Below are 19,845 nucleotides of genomic sequence, written 5' to 3'. Positions count from 1 at the left end.
ATTAATCTTCACATTCACAGCTCGGCTGTAACACTAATTATGGCACTAATTTTCTTCAGGTTCAAAACCACCAAAACAATTACTTCCTAAACCCCAGACCACAGCAGAACCAGACATGCCACCAACTAAATCCGGTAAACATAATTTCCAGTGCTTTAGCTTAACAGGATTTTCTCTGGAAGCATTGCTGAAAATGTTTACAATCTGTCATATCATATAAATCATAGAAACCCAAATACCATAATTTTGTTCATTATCTTTTCCAAGCAGCCACACTGATGTTTTAAGTACTAAATGAACAAGTCAATATGTAGAAAATTAGTAAATTTTATACCTGATTTACTGGCATTCCATTTTTTAAAGCATTCTTGGGACTATTTTCTGAATTTGTAATGAATAGAAGCCTGAGTCTTCTGTGTGTGAAACATTTTTGAAAGTGATTTTAGTAACCACTATTAGTACACGTAGAAGGCTGACATTGCTATTCATTTATAGGCACAGCTGAGAAGAAGCCTTGCTAGTCAGGGATTGGCTTCCTCGAAAATACTCTGTGGACATTTTATTTTATTCTGTTTATTTATTTAGAGAAGAAGCCTCACTCTGTCACGCAGGCTGGAGTGCAGCGGTGTGATCTGAGCTCACTGCCACCTCTGCCTCCTGGGCTCAAGCGATTCTCCTGCCTGAGCCTCCTGAGTAGCTGGGCCTACAGGCACACGTCACTACACCCGGCTAATTTTTGTATTTTTACTAGAGACAGGGTTTCACCACGTTGGGCAGGCTAGTCCCAAACTCCTGACCTCAGGTGATCCTCCCACCTCAGCCTCCCAAAGTGCTGGGATTACAGGCATGAGCCACTGTGTCCGGCCAACATTTTAAACTGCAACTATTAACTGAGTAATTTTCTAACCACATAAGAAGATGTTTATGTAACAGTTCTCCGACTCCAACTGTTTGGCAGTTAAAATTTTCTCCCGAGATTCCAGTCGGTATAAAATTTTAATTTGCTAAGAAGCATCTCGCATAATAAATAAGCCTATCAAGAAGGCGCTTTATATTAACTTAGAATATCTGTGTCCTTCGAATTAAACACCAGTGAGCAACCACAAGTTTACACTTCCTTGCTTTTATTACTCATATCTGTTTATTTTTTATGATGCAGTCTCTGAGCCTGTTCCATTTGAAACTGAAGCTCCCTCGATGACCATAGGTAATGATGCTTTCTTCCTTCTTGGCCCTCGTTTCTCTGAGCTTGCCCCCTCATCTCTTTCTTCATTAGCTGTAGTGTGCACAGTTGTCATTCACCATTTTTTTGCATTTTTAAAAATTGTTTACTTGTTTCAACAGGGGCCTTTTTAACATCATTAGGCATTCTTACATCTGCTCAGCTTGTAACACGTAAATGTTATTCTTTCTTCAATCACCTTCGGAGACATTCAGATTGCCCTCAGCACTTGATGCTGACAAGAGCCACAGGCACTCTGTCTATATCCATCTTGGGAACCAGAAAAGTATTTGAAACTTCTGCTTCTGTATGTGTGCAATTTATGGGAGTGGGAGGGAAGCGATGAAAAAGCTGGTTGGAGTTTGTCCTTGTTGTGCTTATAAGGAGCTCATGATGTACATAACTGTTTCTTTCTTGCAAAAGACCTTTCTTCTTGTTCCACATTAGTCATATGCAAATTGATCTTTCTGTTGCTAACTTTGTATTATAATGCAAAATTCCAAGCGAAATAAGGATTCCCTGTTTGGTTTGAAGGTAATCAATTATAAATCTTGTCATCCTGTTGTCCCGGCTTCCTCCGTATCTTCTATTATATATGCCTTTAGTTCTGAAGATGCTCTCAGGGGTGGCTTAAGCCAACTTTGTGCTGTGACATCTTGAGCAGTAAAGGAAAGTCAGTCTCTCTGTAAACAAACACTTAAAGAGATTTTGAGGATGAGATGTTTGTTACATTTAGCCTTCTGGGTTTAGTGAAAGGTAAATGGAGATGCTAATACCGGAGAGTTACAATTCTTTATTAATTTTATATCTATGTATAATCCATTTCAAAATATAGAAATCCTGTTACCTAGACAAAAAGTTGAATTATTACCTTTTAGAACTTTTTCTTAATATGTTTTCTACTTGATTATCTTCTGATTAGCCATTTGAAATAAATGAATAAGGAGACAGAGCAAGAAGAATATCACATTTATTACAAATAAAAGGTGTAAGACTTTTCCACACCTCTCACGGATCTCCATAAATAGACTGAGACACTTTGAAACATTTTCTAATTCTCCTCACAATCACCACACTCAAATTAATAATGGTGGTGAAAACTTTTCAAGTACCAACAGAAGCTTTTAGAACAATTTTTTGGAGTACTTTAAAATTACATCTTGGATGACTAAGATTTCCTTGCAGCCAGGTTTTCTGTGTTATTGGAATCAGCGAAATACAGGGAAATACTTTCATTGCCTTATAGGGATGCAAAAGATAATGGCTATTTTGTGAGATAAATGAATATGATATGTTCATTTCATTTCAAATGAATATGATATGTTCATATTCCCAGTAGTTATAGGAAAACAAATACTATTTTCCCAGAGTTCAGAAATGCATTTAAACTTTAAAGGGTTAAGATTCATTTTCAAAATCATTTTCTGTATTTCTTAATCTCCATTGTTTATTGTATTGCTTTCGGTTAGTTCCCACCACAGGCATTGAGCCCGTAACTGTGAGAACTGAGGCTCCAGTGACAACATTAGGTAATGACCTTTTATGTCTTCATGAGTTTGTTTCTGCTTATTGTCTAGTCTATTCCATCACTGTTTGGGTCAAGGGTTTTTTCTTTCATAAGGTTTTCTCATCATCCTCTTGTCATTGAACCATATTCTTTATTTTGAGTGTATTGAAAATGTTTAGCCTGGGCGCGGTGGCTCACGCCTATAATCCCAGCACTTTGGGAGGCCGAGGCGGGCGGATCACGAGGTCAAGAGATCGAGACCATCCTGGTCAACATGGTGAAACCCCGTCTCTACTAAAAATACAAAAATTAGCTGGGCATGGTGACGCATGCCTGTAGTCCCAGCTACTCGGGAGGCTGAGGCAGGAGAATTGCTTGAACCCAGGAGGTGGAGGTTGCAGTGAGCCGAGATTGTGCCATTGCACTCCAGCCTGGGTAACAAGAGCAAAACTCCGTCTCAAAAAGAAAGAAAATGCTTAAAACAAGTTACTTGATTATAAGCCCATAAGCTGCTAGTGAACAGTATCTGTGACCCATTTTTCCCATCTTATCCAACTTTACTAGTGCTTGACAGAGCCTGCAATTCTGCTCAAGTAGTGTTCTATGTTGAAGCTGAATTTCAGATACAATTAGGAATGTCTGCCTGATGAATATCAATTATAATTCTGTGAGCATCTTACTTTCTGGTGTTTTAAGATACACGGGGAATTTTTATTGCCTACCAACTATTTTAGAAAATGAGATGTGCTTACGTTCATAATTTTAATGGGATGTATGTCTGCGCCAAGTAATTTCTAAGTACACTCTCCCAAAAGCAGGTGGACCTGGGTCCCTCTCCGATGTCTGTGTGCCTGCATCTGACTTCCCTTGGTTCTGGGCCCTCTTCGAAAATCCCATACCAGCAACTAACAATAAAACTGAAGCTTATTTTTAAAAATTACATATATTCCATCTGTCTCAAAAGACCTGTCAGTAGACCAAAAACATGTACTTTTTTGCATGTACATGCAAAAAACATGTAGATGATCAGAAGAAAATTTCAAGCCAAAGAGACAGATTTCTCAAGGCTTAAGAAAACTTTAGAAAACCTAGAGTCATGTGTAATTGTTTCATTGGTTTCTGGAGTCATAGGACCTCAATAACCAGTTTCCTTTCTTTAGCTCCAAAAACACCACCACGAGCAAGAACACGTCGTCCACGTCCCAAACATAAAACCACACCACGCCCAGAGACACCGCAGACCAAACTAGGTAAATAATATGTGGTTCCTTGTCCTTGTGACATCCTGCTGGATGTGGTATGGGGGTGGCAGTTTAACATGCCACCTTATAATCCATTTGACCCTTGGGGTGAAGACCCAAGTCACGGAAAGCAGCCGCTAACAACACAGTGCCCTGGCGATACCTGTAACCTCCTCATGCTGCTTCCGAGAGGACCTCCTTGGTGCCTGGGTATTTTGTTTGCTTCTCTAACTCTCAGTGACATTTTTCTCTTTGTAGCCTCAGCTCAGCAAAAAATTTACCTGTTAGGTGTCTGGTGAGCATATTTAGTTCAACCCGTCACACGTTTTAAACGTTTGCATCTGTGGAGAATGTTTTAGAAAAAAAACAAATGACTTACCTGAGTTAAAAGAAGCTGCTCTTACATGAGAGTCTTCATAATAGATACACGGGAGTGGGAGGAAAAGCAAATATTTGTTAAATTTTACCAACTGTTAGGCACGTAGTTAATTCCTAGAGAAGTAAAACATCTGTGGGCTGATGAGTGTAATGTGGATCTTTAGGGAGAACTCCATTTCTACAAAAAAATTAAGAAAAATTAGCCAGGTATGCTCATGTGTGCCTGTAGTCCCAACTACTTGGGTGACTGAGGTGGGAGGATCACTTGAGCCCAGGAAGTTGAGACTGCAGTGAGAGACGATCGCACCCTCGCACTCTAGCCCAGGAAGCAGAGCAAGAGCTCATCTTGCGGGCCTTAAAATTTGTAGAGCCTGTAGATTTATTGGTGGTTGGGCAGGAATCACATAAACAGAGGCAGGAATGTGTCCTGAGAGGGTGACATCAGAAGGACAGGAACTGCAAGTGCCACCTGATCGTGAGAAAGGCAATGTTCTTTCAGTTGGACAGTCATGCTACTTTTGATGGGTCCACAAAGAGCACTTCCAATGCCTGACTTTGATGACTGGATTTGAGCCAGTTGGCTCCAGCATGCTCTCCTAGGGTCAGGCCTTTTCCATCCTGATAACGGAGATGCACTAACAAGTTTGATGGATTGAATGACCCTCTATATCTGGCTCTTTGTATGCCTTTGTTTGAACAGAGGTCTTGGGCTTTTTCCAAAGTGCACCCTCAACAAAGAAAAGCATTGTCTATTTTAGTCATTCATCACTGTAGTTGCTTAAACGTATGAGTAATTGCATCTATCATGAACTCAGGCTTTGTTTTCCAACTTACAGTGCAACTAATGATACTTTCACATTAATTTGTCATAATTTTTAAACATAACATTATGAGATGTCCTAAGATTTTTCTAAGCAGGGTTTTCTATTTTCTACTGTATTATCAGATAATATAAAAATAAGAAAAACTGGTAGCTAAGCACGTTACAGATGCTAAGGTTATATCTGTTTCATAAAGTCAAATATGTACCCTCACTTGACAACTTCAGTGTTTGCTTTGTGGCTGTGGAACTAATGCCATAATGGTAAAGTTCCCTTCTTGGGAGAATGATGGCTTTTCTCATATGTTTTAACATTTCTTTTTAAAATTGCTTTTGGTCATTTCTCACTACAGACTTTGGACCTATTACTCCTGGGACTTCTTCAGGTAATGACTCTCTGTGTCCTTCAGCAAGTGCTTTCTCTTACTCATTGTCAGATTTAGCTATGGTTTCATATAGGTGATGGGACCATCTTTTGCTGTCATCTCATTACCGTATTCATCTTAAAATACAGGACGCTTTCTCTTTTTTTTTTTTTTTTGAGGTGGAGTTTCGCTCTTGTTACCCAGGCTGGAGTGCAATGGCGTGATCTCGGCTCACCGCAACCTCCGCCTCCTGGGTTCAGGCAATTCTCCTGCCTCAGCCTCCTGAGTAGCTAGGATTACAGGCACGCACCACCATGCCCAGCTAATTTTTGTATTTTTAGTAGAGATGGGGTTTCACCATGTTGACCAGGATGATCTCGATCTCTTGACCTCATGATCCACCCACCTCGGCCTCCCAAAGTGCTGGGATTGCAGGTGTGAGCCACAGCGCCCGGCCGGCAGCTTTCTTTTTAACAGAAGTATGCAAGGATTTAATTCAAGACAGCTCTCTGCTCCATAGCCCAGCTTGAAATTGTGTCATGTCTGAGTCTCTGAACAACATTGTCTGTCAGAGCCAGGATCCAGCTACAGCTCCCTACACATTCCCTATTTAGAGCACCAACGCAGTGTCAAATGATAACATCCTGAAGTTTCTTTGTGCATCTTTCTGTCTCTCAAGTTCTATATAATTTTTATTTTTTGCTTTATTGATATTTCAATGAATTTTATATACTTAGTCTAGTAAATTACCAGGGGGAAAGTTTCCCCAAGCCTAGTTCACTATTCCCCAAGTGAATAGTGTCAGGTTAAGCAGTGATTTGAATTAGGGACACTTCTAAGAAACTAATGGTAGTTTCTAATGTTTGTTTCTTAAATGTAATTATGTGTACAATTTTTGTCTCTGGAGAACTTTCAGTTATCAAAGAAAACCTATTAAGATACTGAAGGAGAAATTTCAAGCCAAAGTGACAAAGTTCTCTCGACTCAAACTCTTAACAAGGGAGGGTCTGACCTGAGCTGCGCTGACCAGGCTGTAATCCAGAAGTTACTTTATACCTCCCATGTACAGCTCCCTTTCTATTTTTTCCTCTTTTTGTTTCTGTTTTTGTCTTTTTATTCTATGTACAACCATTCCCAAACATCTGTCTTTTTAATCTGCCTGTCATTTGTGTTACTTTGTTAATGTATGAGTAATATTTTAGTGAATTATGTAGCAGATAATGTGATCGAGGCTAGTAGGCTTAAAGGCTAGTAGGTCTAGTATTTAAAACCTTGTGGCTGTGTCGTCCTATTCATAGTGAATGGAGCCATCGGCACCATATTAATGCTAAATTTTCTTCCTTCAGCTCCAACAACAACAAAAAGAGCCCGTCGTCCACATCCCAAACCTAAAACCACGCCCCGTCCAGAAGTACCTCAGACTAAACTGGGTAAATACGTAGTTTCTGTTTTACAGAATCCAGCCAGTCTACCACGATTGGGACTGTTAAGTTCTGTGTACATATGATACATTGGATCATGCCCTATATATCTCTTAAGAGTAGAAGCTACTGGTTAGTGAGGAGAACATGAATAGCTTAGCACCTCTTGCTTGCTTTATAGGGATCTTCTCTGTTGGTGATTATTTACTGTTCTTGCTATTTTATTTCATTTCTGTCTTAAAGCTGCTCAGTATTGAGCCAGTGCAGTCATTTAAATCAACTACTTTTATTAGTCCCTTCTAATTCCCCAAAGCGATATTAGTCCATACATCAGAAGTGGGAAGGTGTTTTCCTTCCCAGCCAGTTTGCACTGTAGTTGTAAACAAAAGCTGTTCTTGCATAACCAGGGGGAAACTCAAATGAGGCAGCACATTTATGCAAATATTTCTTCCATAGTATAAATGCTACCTCCTAGAAGCATGGCAGATACTTAGAGGGGGAAAATGTCCAGGATAATTAGAAACCAGTATAGAAATTGGATGAGTAGAGGGATGAGGAAACAGAGGCTGATAAGCAGGAAATGTGTTGAAACTGCTCACCAGGATAACTCACAGAGGATAACTCATTGATACTCTCCTCTGCAGTGATGAATTAAAGGGGACTGGGATGTCTACTCAAGAGCTTAAATTTGATCTAAGGGCCGGGCGTGGTGGCTCACGCCTATAATCCCAGCACTTTCGGAGGCCGAGGCGGGCAGATCACGAGATCAAGAGATCGAGACTATCCTGGCCAACATGATGAAACCCCATCTCTACTAAAAATATAAAAATTAGCTGGGCATGGTGGCATGTGCCTGTAGTCCCAGCTACTCGGGAGGCTGAGGCGGGAGAATTGCTCGAACCCGGGAGATGGAGGTTGCAGTGAGCCAAGATTGTGCCATTGCACTCCAGCCTGGCGCCTGCTGACAGAGCAAGACTCTGTCTCAAAAAAAAAAAAAAAAAATTGATCTAAGCAGCTCCAACAATTCCTATTTCTGCACAGGATCATGCTTTTTCTGTTCTTAGAACCGAAGATACCCAACCCAATGGTACCAAAACCGAGAGCTGGTTCTTCAGCTACTTATGTTAAAGTACAGCTGCATTTACGAAAGACTTGGTCTCTTAATGAGTGTAGTGTCAGCTTCCTTTTGGCTGTTAATGTGTGTGGTACACGAAGTCTAGGCAACACCCCCCATCACCACCACCAATAATTCCCTGCTTCTGGGGTTAACACCTTTATATAATCTATCCTCTCCTTCTCACCCTCCCTCTCTCTCTCTCTACCTGTCTCTCTCTCCCTTGTGCTAGCATGGCAGACACCCTCCCAGCACGAGTGACACCCATCACCTTTGCCTGATTTTATTGGTTAGAAAGATGTCAGAGATCCATCACACATTCAAGGGGAAGACATAACACAAAGGTGTTGACACCAGAGGCAGAAATCACCTGGGATCGCCATAGGGGCTGTCTGCTACACTGTGTTTACTTTCAAACGTAAATGTTTGTTCTAGCCATCATCATTGACTACTGCTTATAATAAGTGCTCTATTGCCTTGTGTTTTGTTTTTTGACTTCCACAAAAGTTCTAAGTCTTTACCATATCTTTTTCTAAGAAAGTGACTAGCCAGATTTTCTAGTGTTCATTAGAATCAGATGGTTAACCAACAAGATCTTACTGTTGACCTCAGTGAGATGCTCAGCCAAGTCCAAAGGCTATTGCTGACCATCTTCTGAGTCAAATGAGTACCTGATGAAGGTTTAGAGAAATATTCAAAGGAAAAGAAATGCAGCCACTTTCTTTTGAGTTGCAACATTAAGAATTACTTTTGCAGCCTTGGAAATGTGTTTAGTGGTAAGATGAATGTTCTGACATTTTGTGCATTCACAAAATCACTTTGGTTTCTTTTATTACTTTTGATCAGTTCCTGCCACAACCCTTGAACCGGTTCTTAGAACTGAGGCTCCAGGCACAACAGTAGGTAATGGCACGTTATGTCCATCAGCATCTGCCTCTCCTGCTTATTTCCAACCCATTCATCACCATCATAACCACAGCTTCTCTCACTTCACAAGGCTTCTGTGTCATCCTCTATCATTTAATTACTTCTTAATAGATATAAGAGTATTAAAACAATTTCCTGTTGGTAAGAGAGCCAAGCATGAACTTAGGGTCAGTTTATATAGCTGCAACGTAATGACTTTGAATTCCCCACATCTTGCTCCCACATAACATTTTAACCACATTCTTTGTTACTGAGTTTCACATTTAGTCACTGGAGGATGGGGGGGTGGGGGGAAGGTGTCTGTCCCTGATCTAGGCTGAGTAAATTGGCACAACTATTAGGACGGTGTGACAGTTCTTTTGCAGATCTAAATTTCTACATTTTTACTACGCATGATTTTGTTTTTTTTGTTTTGCCATTTGGGGGTAATGATGTGTTCTTGTTTCAGTAAAGAGTAAAATATGTGTTCTTGTTTCCCAAGTAAGGAGTAAAATATGCCCAAGGTTGGCAAATTTATAAGCACCATCACTAATGTAAAATTACCTTATACCTACCCTCATCCCTGCCATAATTCAGCAAGGTTTTAGAACTTGTTTTTCATTCAGGAATCCCTGTGAGAAGCTCCTTGAAATATCATCAATAGATAAACTCATGTTTTTATGTGATTTTTGTTCTTCAGAAAATAACTACATGATAAAAAGAGACACCGTATTGAAACAGGGGCAAATATTTCAAACCCAAAAGAAAAATTTCCTGGAACTCAAGAAATTATAACAAGTATAATCTTATCCACAGCTTCTGGAACCAAATATGCTGTATTAACCTGAAGTTCTCTTCCCTCAGCTTCCAAAGTGCCTCAACGAACTCACCCTCCACATCCCAAACCTAAAACCACACTGAGCCCCGAAGAGCTTCAGACCGATCTGGGTAAATATGTAGGTCATACTTGAGGAATCCTAGGAGCCACCCCAGTGGGACCCAAAGAAAATGACGTAGCAAAGCAGGGTCGGCAGCTGATCCCACGTCAGACCAGGCAGTGAGGAACAGGGCTGGGGAGATGATGCAGTAGCCAAATTCCTATGCTTCGCTCTCAACATCTATTTAATTTCCTTCTCACTCAGTTCTCTTCATCCCTTCAGTGTTGAATGTATGATGAACTGAAATAGCTAGAGAATGAGCACATGTTCATGCAAGTGGGAGATTATTTCTCGGTAACTGTAAGAGTCATTTAAGTCACAAATAAGGATCTAAGGCAGGAGTTGGTAAATGTTTTCTAGACAGAGCCAGATAGTAAATTTTCTAGGCTTTCTCAGCCATATAGTCCCTGTAGTACTTTCTTCTTTGTTTTCCAACCACTTAAAAACAGAAAAATCATTCTCAGGGGAAAATTATTCTGGGGGAAGAGTAACGGAGTTCAGGGGATGTATGGATTCCAGTCTGAAGAGGCAGTTTCTCTGAACGCTGGAGGTTGTCCGGCTTGCAGGTGTTGATCAGAACATTTCTTTGAGGTGTCTGCACCTAAGTGAGAAGGGATCTTGAATGCTGGCCTAAGGAGTTTGGATTTTATGCAGGAATCTTCTGCATCCCTGTACAGTCAGGCTTTCTCTGGGTGTTGCCCAGCTATATATCACAGACTGAGCGCTAGCCCTCTTTCTCTCTGAAGTACTCAAGTTGGACAAAGCTCCTGGTTTCGTTCCAAAGATGAGTTTTCAGCAAAATGTGTATGGACTATTGTGCTCTATTAGTTAGGTTCAGATCACCAAAGAATGAGAGAAACTCCCGGGGTACTCCACATGGACTGTTATCTGAATTATCTGAAAACAAAGTGAATGACCATTCCTCCTAAGAGATGAATTGGTACCAAGGACAGAGGTGCCATTTTCTTTCAGCTCAGGGGGCTAATTGTGTTTGCTTTGTGCTCTGGGCAGATATATCATGACCTGGTAAATTCTTTTTCAATGTTCTGAGTTTTTATAAACTTTTAATGTTTTGTTGATGTCGTCTTTGTTATTTTTGGCCAGTTCCTGCTACAATCTTTGAACCAGTTTCTCCTATAAAAGAGGCTCCAGGGACAACATTCGGTAATGCCACTTTCTGATCTTGAGCAAGTGCTTTTTCTGCTCAGTATCAAGCTTATTCCACTGTATATTGCCATTCAATTACCTTTTTTTGTTTTATGATGGCTGAAGGTACATAAAACAAGTTGCCTCTTGCTCATAAGAGAGCTATGTATGAATCTAGTTTGAGATCTTTTCCTGCTCTGTAACTTAAAATTGTTTTTATATCATTTTAATCAGAGTTCTCTATTAAGGGAAATTTCATATATTCTCGGGAGGGTCTCATCTAATCTGTGCTAACCAGGCTGTAATACAGAAGTTTCTTCATACATCCCTTACACATCTCCCTTTTTATGTTTTTCCTTGTTTTTGGTTTATATTTTTGTGGTTTTTTAAAATCTTATATACAACCATTCCCAAACATCTACCTTTGTAATCTGCCTGTTATTTGTGTCATTTTGTTAATGTATGAGGAATATTTTTAGTGAATTATCTAGCAGATAATGTGATCAAGGCTAGTAGGTTTAAATAATAAACCCCATCCATAGTATATATCCAATTCTCCATAGTCTCCATCATAATGTGGATGGTTTATAACCTTTTAAATCCAGACAGGGCACTCTAGGAGAATGTGATAAACATATTAATCCTAAATATCTGAATTAATAACTTAATCTGTCAAATTTGCACATTTGCAAGTTTGTTACTGAAGTATCTTAAATAACAGAAGAAGATTAAAGTAGGAGCAAAATTTTTACGTTAGAAAGAGATAGTTCCTGAAGCTCGGGAAAGTCTACCAAGCTTTAGGAAAGCCAACGAAGATTTTTTTAAGCCTATAATGTGCAGAAGCATAAGATTTAAAATAACTAAGGATTACCTTTTTCTACCTCCAAAACCTCCCAGTGAACACACCGTTCACAGCACAATCTTAATACCACTCCATGTCTGGCTGCTCTTGACACTGTACCAGATAGATATAGGGTCTTTGGTTTAAGGAGCCTGGGGGCCTGTCATTGATAGAAATAATAAACTCACATACCCCTTAGTGAGGGAGTCCAGAGGGCTGTTACCCCCTCATGGTTGACAAGGAATCAGTTTAGAAGCGATCTGCAGGGTACCCTTTGGGTAGTAGGAGACATGTTTTACCTCACAGTCCGCAGGCTAGTTGAACACAGAAACGTTTCCCACATGAAAAGCCTAGAGAGGGAGAATAAGCCTGGGTGTTTTTGCAAATTAAAGATTTTTCTTGGGAATATGAATGTTAAGTGTTAGACTTATTATAGGGTCTTAAGGTAAAAAGTGAAATTGGGTTTCAGCAGAGCCAGGAAAGAGTTTGGGCCTTGAAGTCACAATTTGCACACATAGGAAGGCAAGAATGAACAAAGATGGAAAAGTTCAATCTATGTAGAGGCGACGGGAGGAGGCAGAGATCCTGCTTCTAGGGTCAGCCAAAACATTTTTGTTGGTAATTCTGCATTTGGATGACACTGTGGAAAGTGGAAGGAGGGCTTGAATGTCTTACTCATTGAGTCTGACATTGTTCTCATGAGCATCAAAAATCTTTTTTCCACACAAGATCATGTTTCCCCTCTGCTAAGCATGGACAGTGATTTACTGGATGCCACGGACTGAATGGCCACCCTTATCCAGTCCTCCTGAGTGCTTTTGTTTGCACAGAAGTGAAAAGTTCTTTCCAAAATGGAGCTCCCCCCAAGATCACCCATCCTTTTTAGTGATTTGTGTGCTGACCATTTAGATATTTCATCATTTTCTCTGCAACCATAATTTGATAAACATGTATAGTACATCCTCTCTTTATTCAGCATCCACTGAAGTGCAAACCAGTTTTTCACGTGCTTCTTGAGAATTATTAGAAACGTACTAAGAAAATGCCTTAAAACATCCTAAAGTCTTCCATATTATATTCAGATAAACACCGTAACTAGAGGAATTGTTTGCCTCGTGGTGCTGAATTACAGAGACCAAAGGTGATGACCGTCTCATGAGATGGCATAATTGCTATAGTTTGGCCAAGTGTAGACGAAGGAAAATTTCCATTTGAAAAAGGGCCATTACAAAGCAGTGTCAGTCAGGTGGGAGATCGATGCATCTCCAAGTGTGCTTTCTCTCGAGGCCTCTTTCCTTGTCTTGCAGATGGCCGCCTTCTTGCCATATTCTCACATGTCCCTTTCTGTATGTGTGCAGCTCATGTCTCTTCTTTCATATAAGTCCATGAGTTCTGTTGAAGTGGAATCCCACCCTTATAACCTCATTAACCTTATCTTTTTAAAGGTCTTACTCTGAGGATTAGGGCTTTGAATATGAATTTGGTGTGTTGGGGGAGGGGTGGAACTATAATTCAGTCCTAACGCCCTTCATCCAGAGATGTTTAATTATCCTAGAGGCCATGTTAGGCAAGCACGATGATACACTTTGATGTGAATACTACAGCTCCCACGCGTTTTTTACAGTCTCTCTTGTTTATCTTATTACTTCAGTTCCTGTGACAGACCTCGAGCCTGTTACTTTTAGAACCGAGACCCCTGCAACAACCTTAGGTAACGACGCTGCCATTACCTGGCTGTTTGCCAAGTGCTTTTGCTGCTCATCGTACGGTCCTTTCAGTGTCATACCTATAACATGGCGTGTTTTCCCCTGCGAAATAGCAAATATCACTGCCTGTGACCATTCAACTATTTCTATCATCTGAAGAATCCTGAAGCCTCCTAAAAACAAGTTTCCTATTGTTTTTATGAGAGCCGGGCATGAGCTTAACCCAAAACATTTACCTGCCGTGTGGCACATTGGAAATTGTCATGTCTTCTCACGCATCATCTAACAGAGTTCTGTGTTAACACTGAGTTTAAAACAAATTGGGATCTATTTCATATCTAAGCTGATCAACAGTGACAGCTACTCCTACTCTCCTTTGCACATCTGAGTTTCTAGATTAAAAAAAAATTGCCCAGTATGTTTCTTTCTTTATTGGTGCTTCAAGTAATGATATTTTTATTACTAATTTGACAATTAGGGAATTACTGAAGTCTGAAAAATTATAAGCCTCAATGTGACCCTAACTTCCTATCCCCTCCCGTTGAGTACTCTGGCTCTATCATTTTTTCCTCAGCAAGGAAGTTCTGTAAATTTCTCAATACAAGTGCTAATCTTCATTCCTTGGGTGAGCAATCCTACTGTATACATGAATTTTCCTGAAAAGTACCATAAATAATAAAAGGACACATCGTTATAAAAGGAATGAAAAAGTAAAACTAAAAACAACTAAAGTTCCTGGAACTATAGGACATCTGACAAGTCTTGGAAAAGCCTTTTCTCAGTGTCCCGAATCGTAAGACCTAGAGTAACACAAGGCTTTTTCTTCCTTCAGCTACCAAAACATCAAAAAGGACCCGGCCTCCACGTCCCAGAATTAAAACTACACCGAGCCCTCAGGCACCTGAGACCAAACCCGGTAAATGCGCGATCCCTCCCAAGCTGCTGCAGTGGGGACCGAGGCAGTGCACTGCTGAGCAGCAACAGCTCTTATTCTCCCTGAGCACAAGGGCATGAGGCACCATCAGTACCATCTCCTCTGCTCAGCTTTCAAGGAGAATAATGTGTGGGTGAGACCCAACTGGTACCAGCATATCTTATTATTTCTATGTGAGACTCCTCTTTGAAACTACATAGTGTATTTCTTACTGTCAAATCCCATTCACATCTTAAAGGTAGAGCTTCTTTAGCAGAGCCAACATTCAGTTCAGGTAAACATAATTGTAAATGTCTTGCATATTCCCGTTTCCACACTGGACATTGGCAAGCATAGGTGATATGCCAGCTGTAGGAGAGTTATTTTACTGCAGAAAGAGTGGAGTTGAAGATGTGTTTGGCTAACATAAACATGAAGTGATGATCTTTATGTTTTATCTCAGAGGAAAAGATCGAGGTGGGCTGGACTTGGACCTTGGGCCTGCTGAGGATTTGGAGAACTGGAGGGAAGAATAAACTAGGGCAGAAGGACCACATGTGTTGGGTCAGCTAGAAAGGCAGTCCAGTCTTGATGGACTCCTTCTAGATGGTCATATGTGACTGTCGATGATGGTGCATTTGGAAGGGTACTTCAAGCCAGATGAAGCAGGATTTTTGAGGACCTAATTCAGAAGCTTAGATTTGATACAGAGACATTAAAAGTCTTTGATTTCCACTTATTCTGGGCTGAGGGCAGACAGATGCTCTACTGATTATTACAAACTGAGTGATCATGCTGTTCAGAATTAATTAGTTAAAAACCTGATAGAATTTCATGTTGATTTCTTTAAGCTAGTCAAGATAGCTCAAAAGCTAAGCCTGAAACTCATCATGCCTATGGTTTGGCCTATCATCAATGAACACACACACTCTTCCCTTCAGTTAAAGAAGTAATTTTTTTTCTTTGTTTCTCTGGAAGAATTCACAGACTAGTAAAGTGTGTTTGCATGTGAGTGTTCTAACTTCTCATATGTTTAAAAATCTCTTTGATTTACATGTCGTTTTGGTCAGTTCCTGCCACTGTCCTAGAACCTGTCACTCTTAGACCTGAGGCCCCAACAACATTAGGTAACGTTGATATACTGTGTTTTCGACAAGCTTTCTTTTGCTTATTGACATACGTAGAGTTTCAATTTGTGTCATGTGACAACACTGTCATTCTTGATGGCCATTCAATTATATTCTTCTTGAAAGTACGAAGACTCTTGAATTAACTGTTGTTTTTAAGAGAAGCAGTCATGCATGAATCTACTTGAGGACATTTTATTTGCCATATGACCTGTAAGCAGTGTTTGTGATAAAGCCATATTTCAAACATATCAGTGGGTCTCTAACTCCTACCTGAACAGATAAAGCTATCAACTCTCATAGAGCCAAGAGACTCATTGTGCATCTAAATTTCTAATCTTTTTTCTATTTGCATAGAAATGTATTATTTTGTCTCTAATAAGGTCATAATATGTTCTGATTTTAAAAGTTCTAAGAATATGTGCTAAAAATTGAAAGATTAAGTTGTAAATCTCAGATTTAGTACAACTGTCCTTCATTATCTATTAAAATTTGGCAATAGTACTTAAGTTTTTTGGTGCCTGGGAAGGCTACCCTATGAGATTTCCATTCAAATTTCTAATCTTTATTTCTTGAATTAAAAAGTGATTTTTGTCTTAAGGAGCTTTCTGTGATAAAAGAAATATAAGGAGGAGTGTATGTGACAAACATCTCAAAAGGCAAATCTATCGAGCTGTGGAAAGTCATGTTTTTACCTTGCACACCTTCCAGAATCACAGATCATGTAGTTTTGTAGTAACCCAAAAACTTCTTCCTTCAGCTTCCAAAACATCACAACGGACACGTCGTCCACGTCTCAGAACAAAAACCACACCACGTCCTGAAGCACCTGAATCCAAACCAGGTAAACCATGTGTTCCTGGTTTAAAGAGTCCCTGAAGCCTAAGCCAGCAGGGTCTCAAGAGTAATCCCAGTGGTTGGGAGTAACCAGTATGCCCCTATGAGAGGGAAGCCACGACTCATGGTCAGCAGCTGTCCCCGCTGTGTGGATGTAAGAGAAACTGCTGGGAAGTCCGTGGAGCAGCTGAATGTCTCATGCTTCCTGTGTGCAGTCTTCTCTGGCACTGGGCATTTTATTAACTTCCATTTATCTCTTAAAAATGAAACTTCTTTAGAAAGATGAGACATGCTTAGCTCAAGTCAGCAAATACTAAGTGCCTTAGATATCCTCCAATCGTATTAGCACATTTGGGGTATGCATCAGATGTCAGAGATGCACTTTGGTCCTCAAACCTGTAAGAGAGTTGAGAATGAAAGCCTTTGCTTTGTAAATAAAGGATGGCACGGGGCAGTATCAGGGCAAATACAAGGCTGGTTTTGGAGTGCTTCCGACAAGATGTGCTAGGTGTGCAAATATTTGGAGCAGGGAAATACAGAGTAAGAAGAAATGGAGCCTTGAAATCACCAAGGTTCATAGATGAGTAGAAAGGTAGGAAGAATAAAATCAGAAGGAAAAGACTCAAGTAGAGACCAACCAGAGGAGACAGTGTAACTGGACCACTGTTGTAAAGATGTCTTACTTCAAGAAGACAGGCAAATCCCTTGTGAATCTCACTAGGACCATGTATACCCATGCCTAGGTCCCTGATAGAGCAGTAAGGATTGCTGTGGTAGACATCCGCAAGCTGTTCTTTGTGTATGAAGCCATGTTCTTTCTTTGCTTAGAATGGAGGAATATCCAATTCAATTTGTCATGCTAAGGCCTCTGTCTCTTTCTAAAGATGAATTCTTAGCAATACCTACATAGTCCACTTTGGATTATTAGATAATCAGAAAGTGAGGAATAAGGAAATAGGTGCCTGATTTAGGTATAGCCACATTTTATGAAATCAGCTGTTTACTTTTTTAGCTTAACAGTGTTTCAAGGCTGCAATATAATTCTATAAGCTGTATGATACTAGTAAGACTCATTTTTGAAGAAAACTTTGAGTTTATGTTCATTTAAAACGATCACTTGGTTAATTTTAATGCTTTTGGTCAGTTCCTACTGCAGAGCTCAAACCTGTGACACTCAGAACTGAGACCTGGGTAACAACACAAGGTAATCAATAACACATTCTGTCCTCATTAAGTGTTCTTCCTTCTCATTGTCAAACCCATTCCACCATCAGAGCCACAGATTCTTCTGCTTTTTAAGACTACATCGTCATTTTCTGTTGTCATTTCATCATTCTTCATCCCGAAAGTATTGCAAACTCTGACTCTTAAAACAAATCGTACTTTGTTTTTAAGAGAGCTATGCATAACCCTAACTCAGGCTATCTTCTGAGTATGTAACCATCTGAAATTATTTTGTCATCCAGTGTGTTTTTAACCAATTTTTTGTTAAAGGTGACTTTAAGATGCATTTTTCTTGATTCTAACATTATCAGAATACCAGAGTTTCTTGATGAATCTGAAGTTCAATTTATTTGTTTCTGCCATCTCTGTAATATTCTCTGATTGACAGTTTCATTAATTATGTGGTCTTTTTTCTGTGACTGTCAAAGAACTTATAACTGACCACCACTACTGTATTTTAGCAGTAACTCTTAACTTTTGTTTGAAGAGTCTTATTGACTATTCTTCACCTCTTAAATTAGCAATTTCATTTTAGATATGACATTTCCTTCCAATAAACTTTCTTCAATTGTAAAAGGAGACATACTCTTATAATAGTGACTGTTACTAATAAAAAGTTAATAAGACAAATTTCTTGAAATATGAGAAAATCTAGTAAGTGTTAAGAAATCTCAGACCATATGTCATGCTACTCATGGCTTCGGAACTACGGACTCCATAGTAATGGAAGGTTTTCTTTCTCCAGCTCCTAAAACATCACAACGAACTCGTCGTCCACGTCCCAAACCTAAAACCACACCAAGTCTGGAGGTTCCTCAAACCAAACCGGGTAAATTTGGGTTTCTGATTAAAGTAGCTCATCCTAGCAGCTCTTGGGAATCTATAACTGATGCCAGTGATGGAACTGACATCCTGTGTGAGCCCTACATGGGTGATGGCACAGAATGATCTGCTGCTGCTCCCCCTGTTGAGTTAGCAAAGGAGAACATAGTTGGGATAGACCTGTGTGGCAGGTGAATTCCTTGCGCTTTCTGCATACAGGTCTGTCTCCTACTGTGTATCTTATTTACTAGTTCCTATTTCATTTGTCCTCATAAAGACAAAATGCCTTCATTAGAACCAGGCATTTTTATTTCTAGGAAAAAATTTTAGTGCCTGTATCTTCCCCCAGCCGCATCAACAATGGTGAGGATATCACGGGAGGAGGAAGTTTGTTTTTAATGTCTTACCCTGTAGTATAGTCGAGGTTGACACCTGACCCAGTGTGAAACATGCAAAGATTGACGCAAGGGAGTGTGTCTGTACAAACTGAACTTGTTTTGAGGGTGCTATACACATCTACAAGCTTAGACAAAGAAAATGTTATGAAGAACAGGAACAGGAATAAATGATTGGAAAGAAGTTGGGTCTTAAAATCTTAGAAATGAAGAGTCAGAAAGAAAGGAGGGGTAGAGGCAAGTCAGAGGGCACAGGTTTCATGAAACACGCAGGATTCTGCTTCTGAGTGGAGATGACAGCTGCATTTGGAAGGGTTTATAAGAGCACTTGAAGAAAGGCCTTGAAGATATGACTCGGAATTTGCATCTGACCCAAGTAGCATCACCCATCTAGAAAACGCGTCTAGTCCTGCATTTTTGTGACTGGGGAGCTGCTCTGTGTGTTTATCCCTTTTCCCGATTTGTTGAGGGCACATGAAATCTCAGCCTATGATTCCCGTTGCTTTGTTCTTTGCTATGTCTCCTCTCAAACAGGCTATTGATTGTATGCCTGCTCATTTCAGCACACTATTACCCCAGAAGCTAAAGTACAATAATTAAAAAATAAAGCTTCTGCAAAAATGCCAACAGTTACTAGGACAGTTAGGTAAGTATATATTTGGTAAGATGTCTGAACAAGCTGCTAGGGCAGTCTTCTACAATAGTTGGAATTAGACGCTCAGACACCTAGGAGAATATTATGTGGACTTTATTGAGATGTGTGCCAGATTGTGTATGCTGTCACTAAGTGCCTCTTAAAAAAATTGTTTATCTGGCTATAAGATGGTCACATGTTCAAATAACAAGTTCAAATTTCAGAAAATTTCTTAAAATTGCTATATACTGATTGAAGCAATATTACACTGGAAAGATATACTGACTT

At 39.9% G+C, this 19,845-nt stretch overlaps 1 protein-coding gene across 34 annotated transcripts in view; it reads left to right on the top strand.

Annotated features, from left to right (window-relative positions):
* The window catches only part of ABI3BP (ABI family member 3 binding protein), a 263,790-nt gene that overhangs the window by 164,930 nt on the left and 79,015 nt on the right, over window positions 1–19,845 (top strand). For 10 of the 34 annotated variants that reach the window (XM_035274239.3, XM_035274246.3, XM_035274243.3 and 7 more), the window contains 15 exons: window positions 60–134; window positions 1,160–1,207; window positions 2,692–2,751; window positions 3,890–3,979; window positions 5,522–5,554; window positions 6,880–6,963; window positions 8,915–8,971; window positions 9,839–9,922; window positions 11,017–11,076; window positions 13,551–13,610; window positions 14,438–14,521; window positions 15,589–15,645; window positions 16,406–16,489; window positions 17,627–17,686; window positions 18,452–18,535. The exons of 1 other annotated variant lie outside the window; for it this stretch is intronic. In XM_035274239.3, coding sequence (XP_035130130.3) covers window positions 60–134; window positions 1,160–1,207; window positions 2,692–2,751; window positions 3,890–3,979; window positions 5,522–5,554; window positions 6,880–6,963; window positions 8,915–8,971; window positions 9,839–9,922; window positions 11,017–11,076; window positions 13,551–13,610; window positions 14,438–14,521; window positions 15,589–15,645; window positions 16,406–16,489; window positions 17,627–17,686; window positions 18,452–18,535 — 1,020 coding nt within the window. The remainder of the gene's footprint in view (window positions 1–59; window positions 135–1,159; window positions 1,208–2,691; window positions 2,752–3,889; window positions 3,980–5,521; window positions 5,555–6,879; window positions 6,964–8,914; window positions 8,972–9,838; window positions 9,923–11,016; window positions 11,077–13,550; window positions 13,611–14,437; window positions 14,522–15,588; window positions 15,646–16,405; window positions 16,490–17,626; window positions 17,687–18,451; window positions 18,536–19,845) is intronic. 23 more of the 34 variants (XM_078352229.1, XM_078352227.1, XM_035274249.3 and 20 more) reach the window with 15 other exon arrangements.

The sequence above is a fragment of the Callithrix jacchus genome, chromosome 15, assembly GCF_049354715.1.
Source record: "Callithrix jacchus isolate 240 chromosome 15, calJac240_pri, whole genome shotgun sequence".
Classification (NCBI taxonomy): domain Eukaryota; kingdom Metazoa; phylum Chordata; class Mammalia; order Primates; family Cebidae; genus Callithrix; species Callithrix jacchus.
Note: the sequence above shows the minus strand (reverse complement) of the source record. Positions and strands in the feature narration are given on the sequence as shown.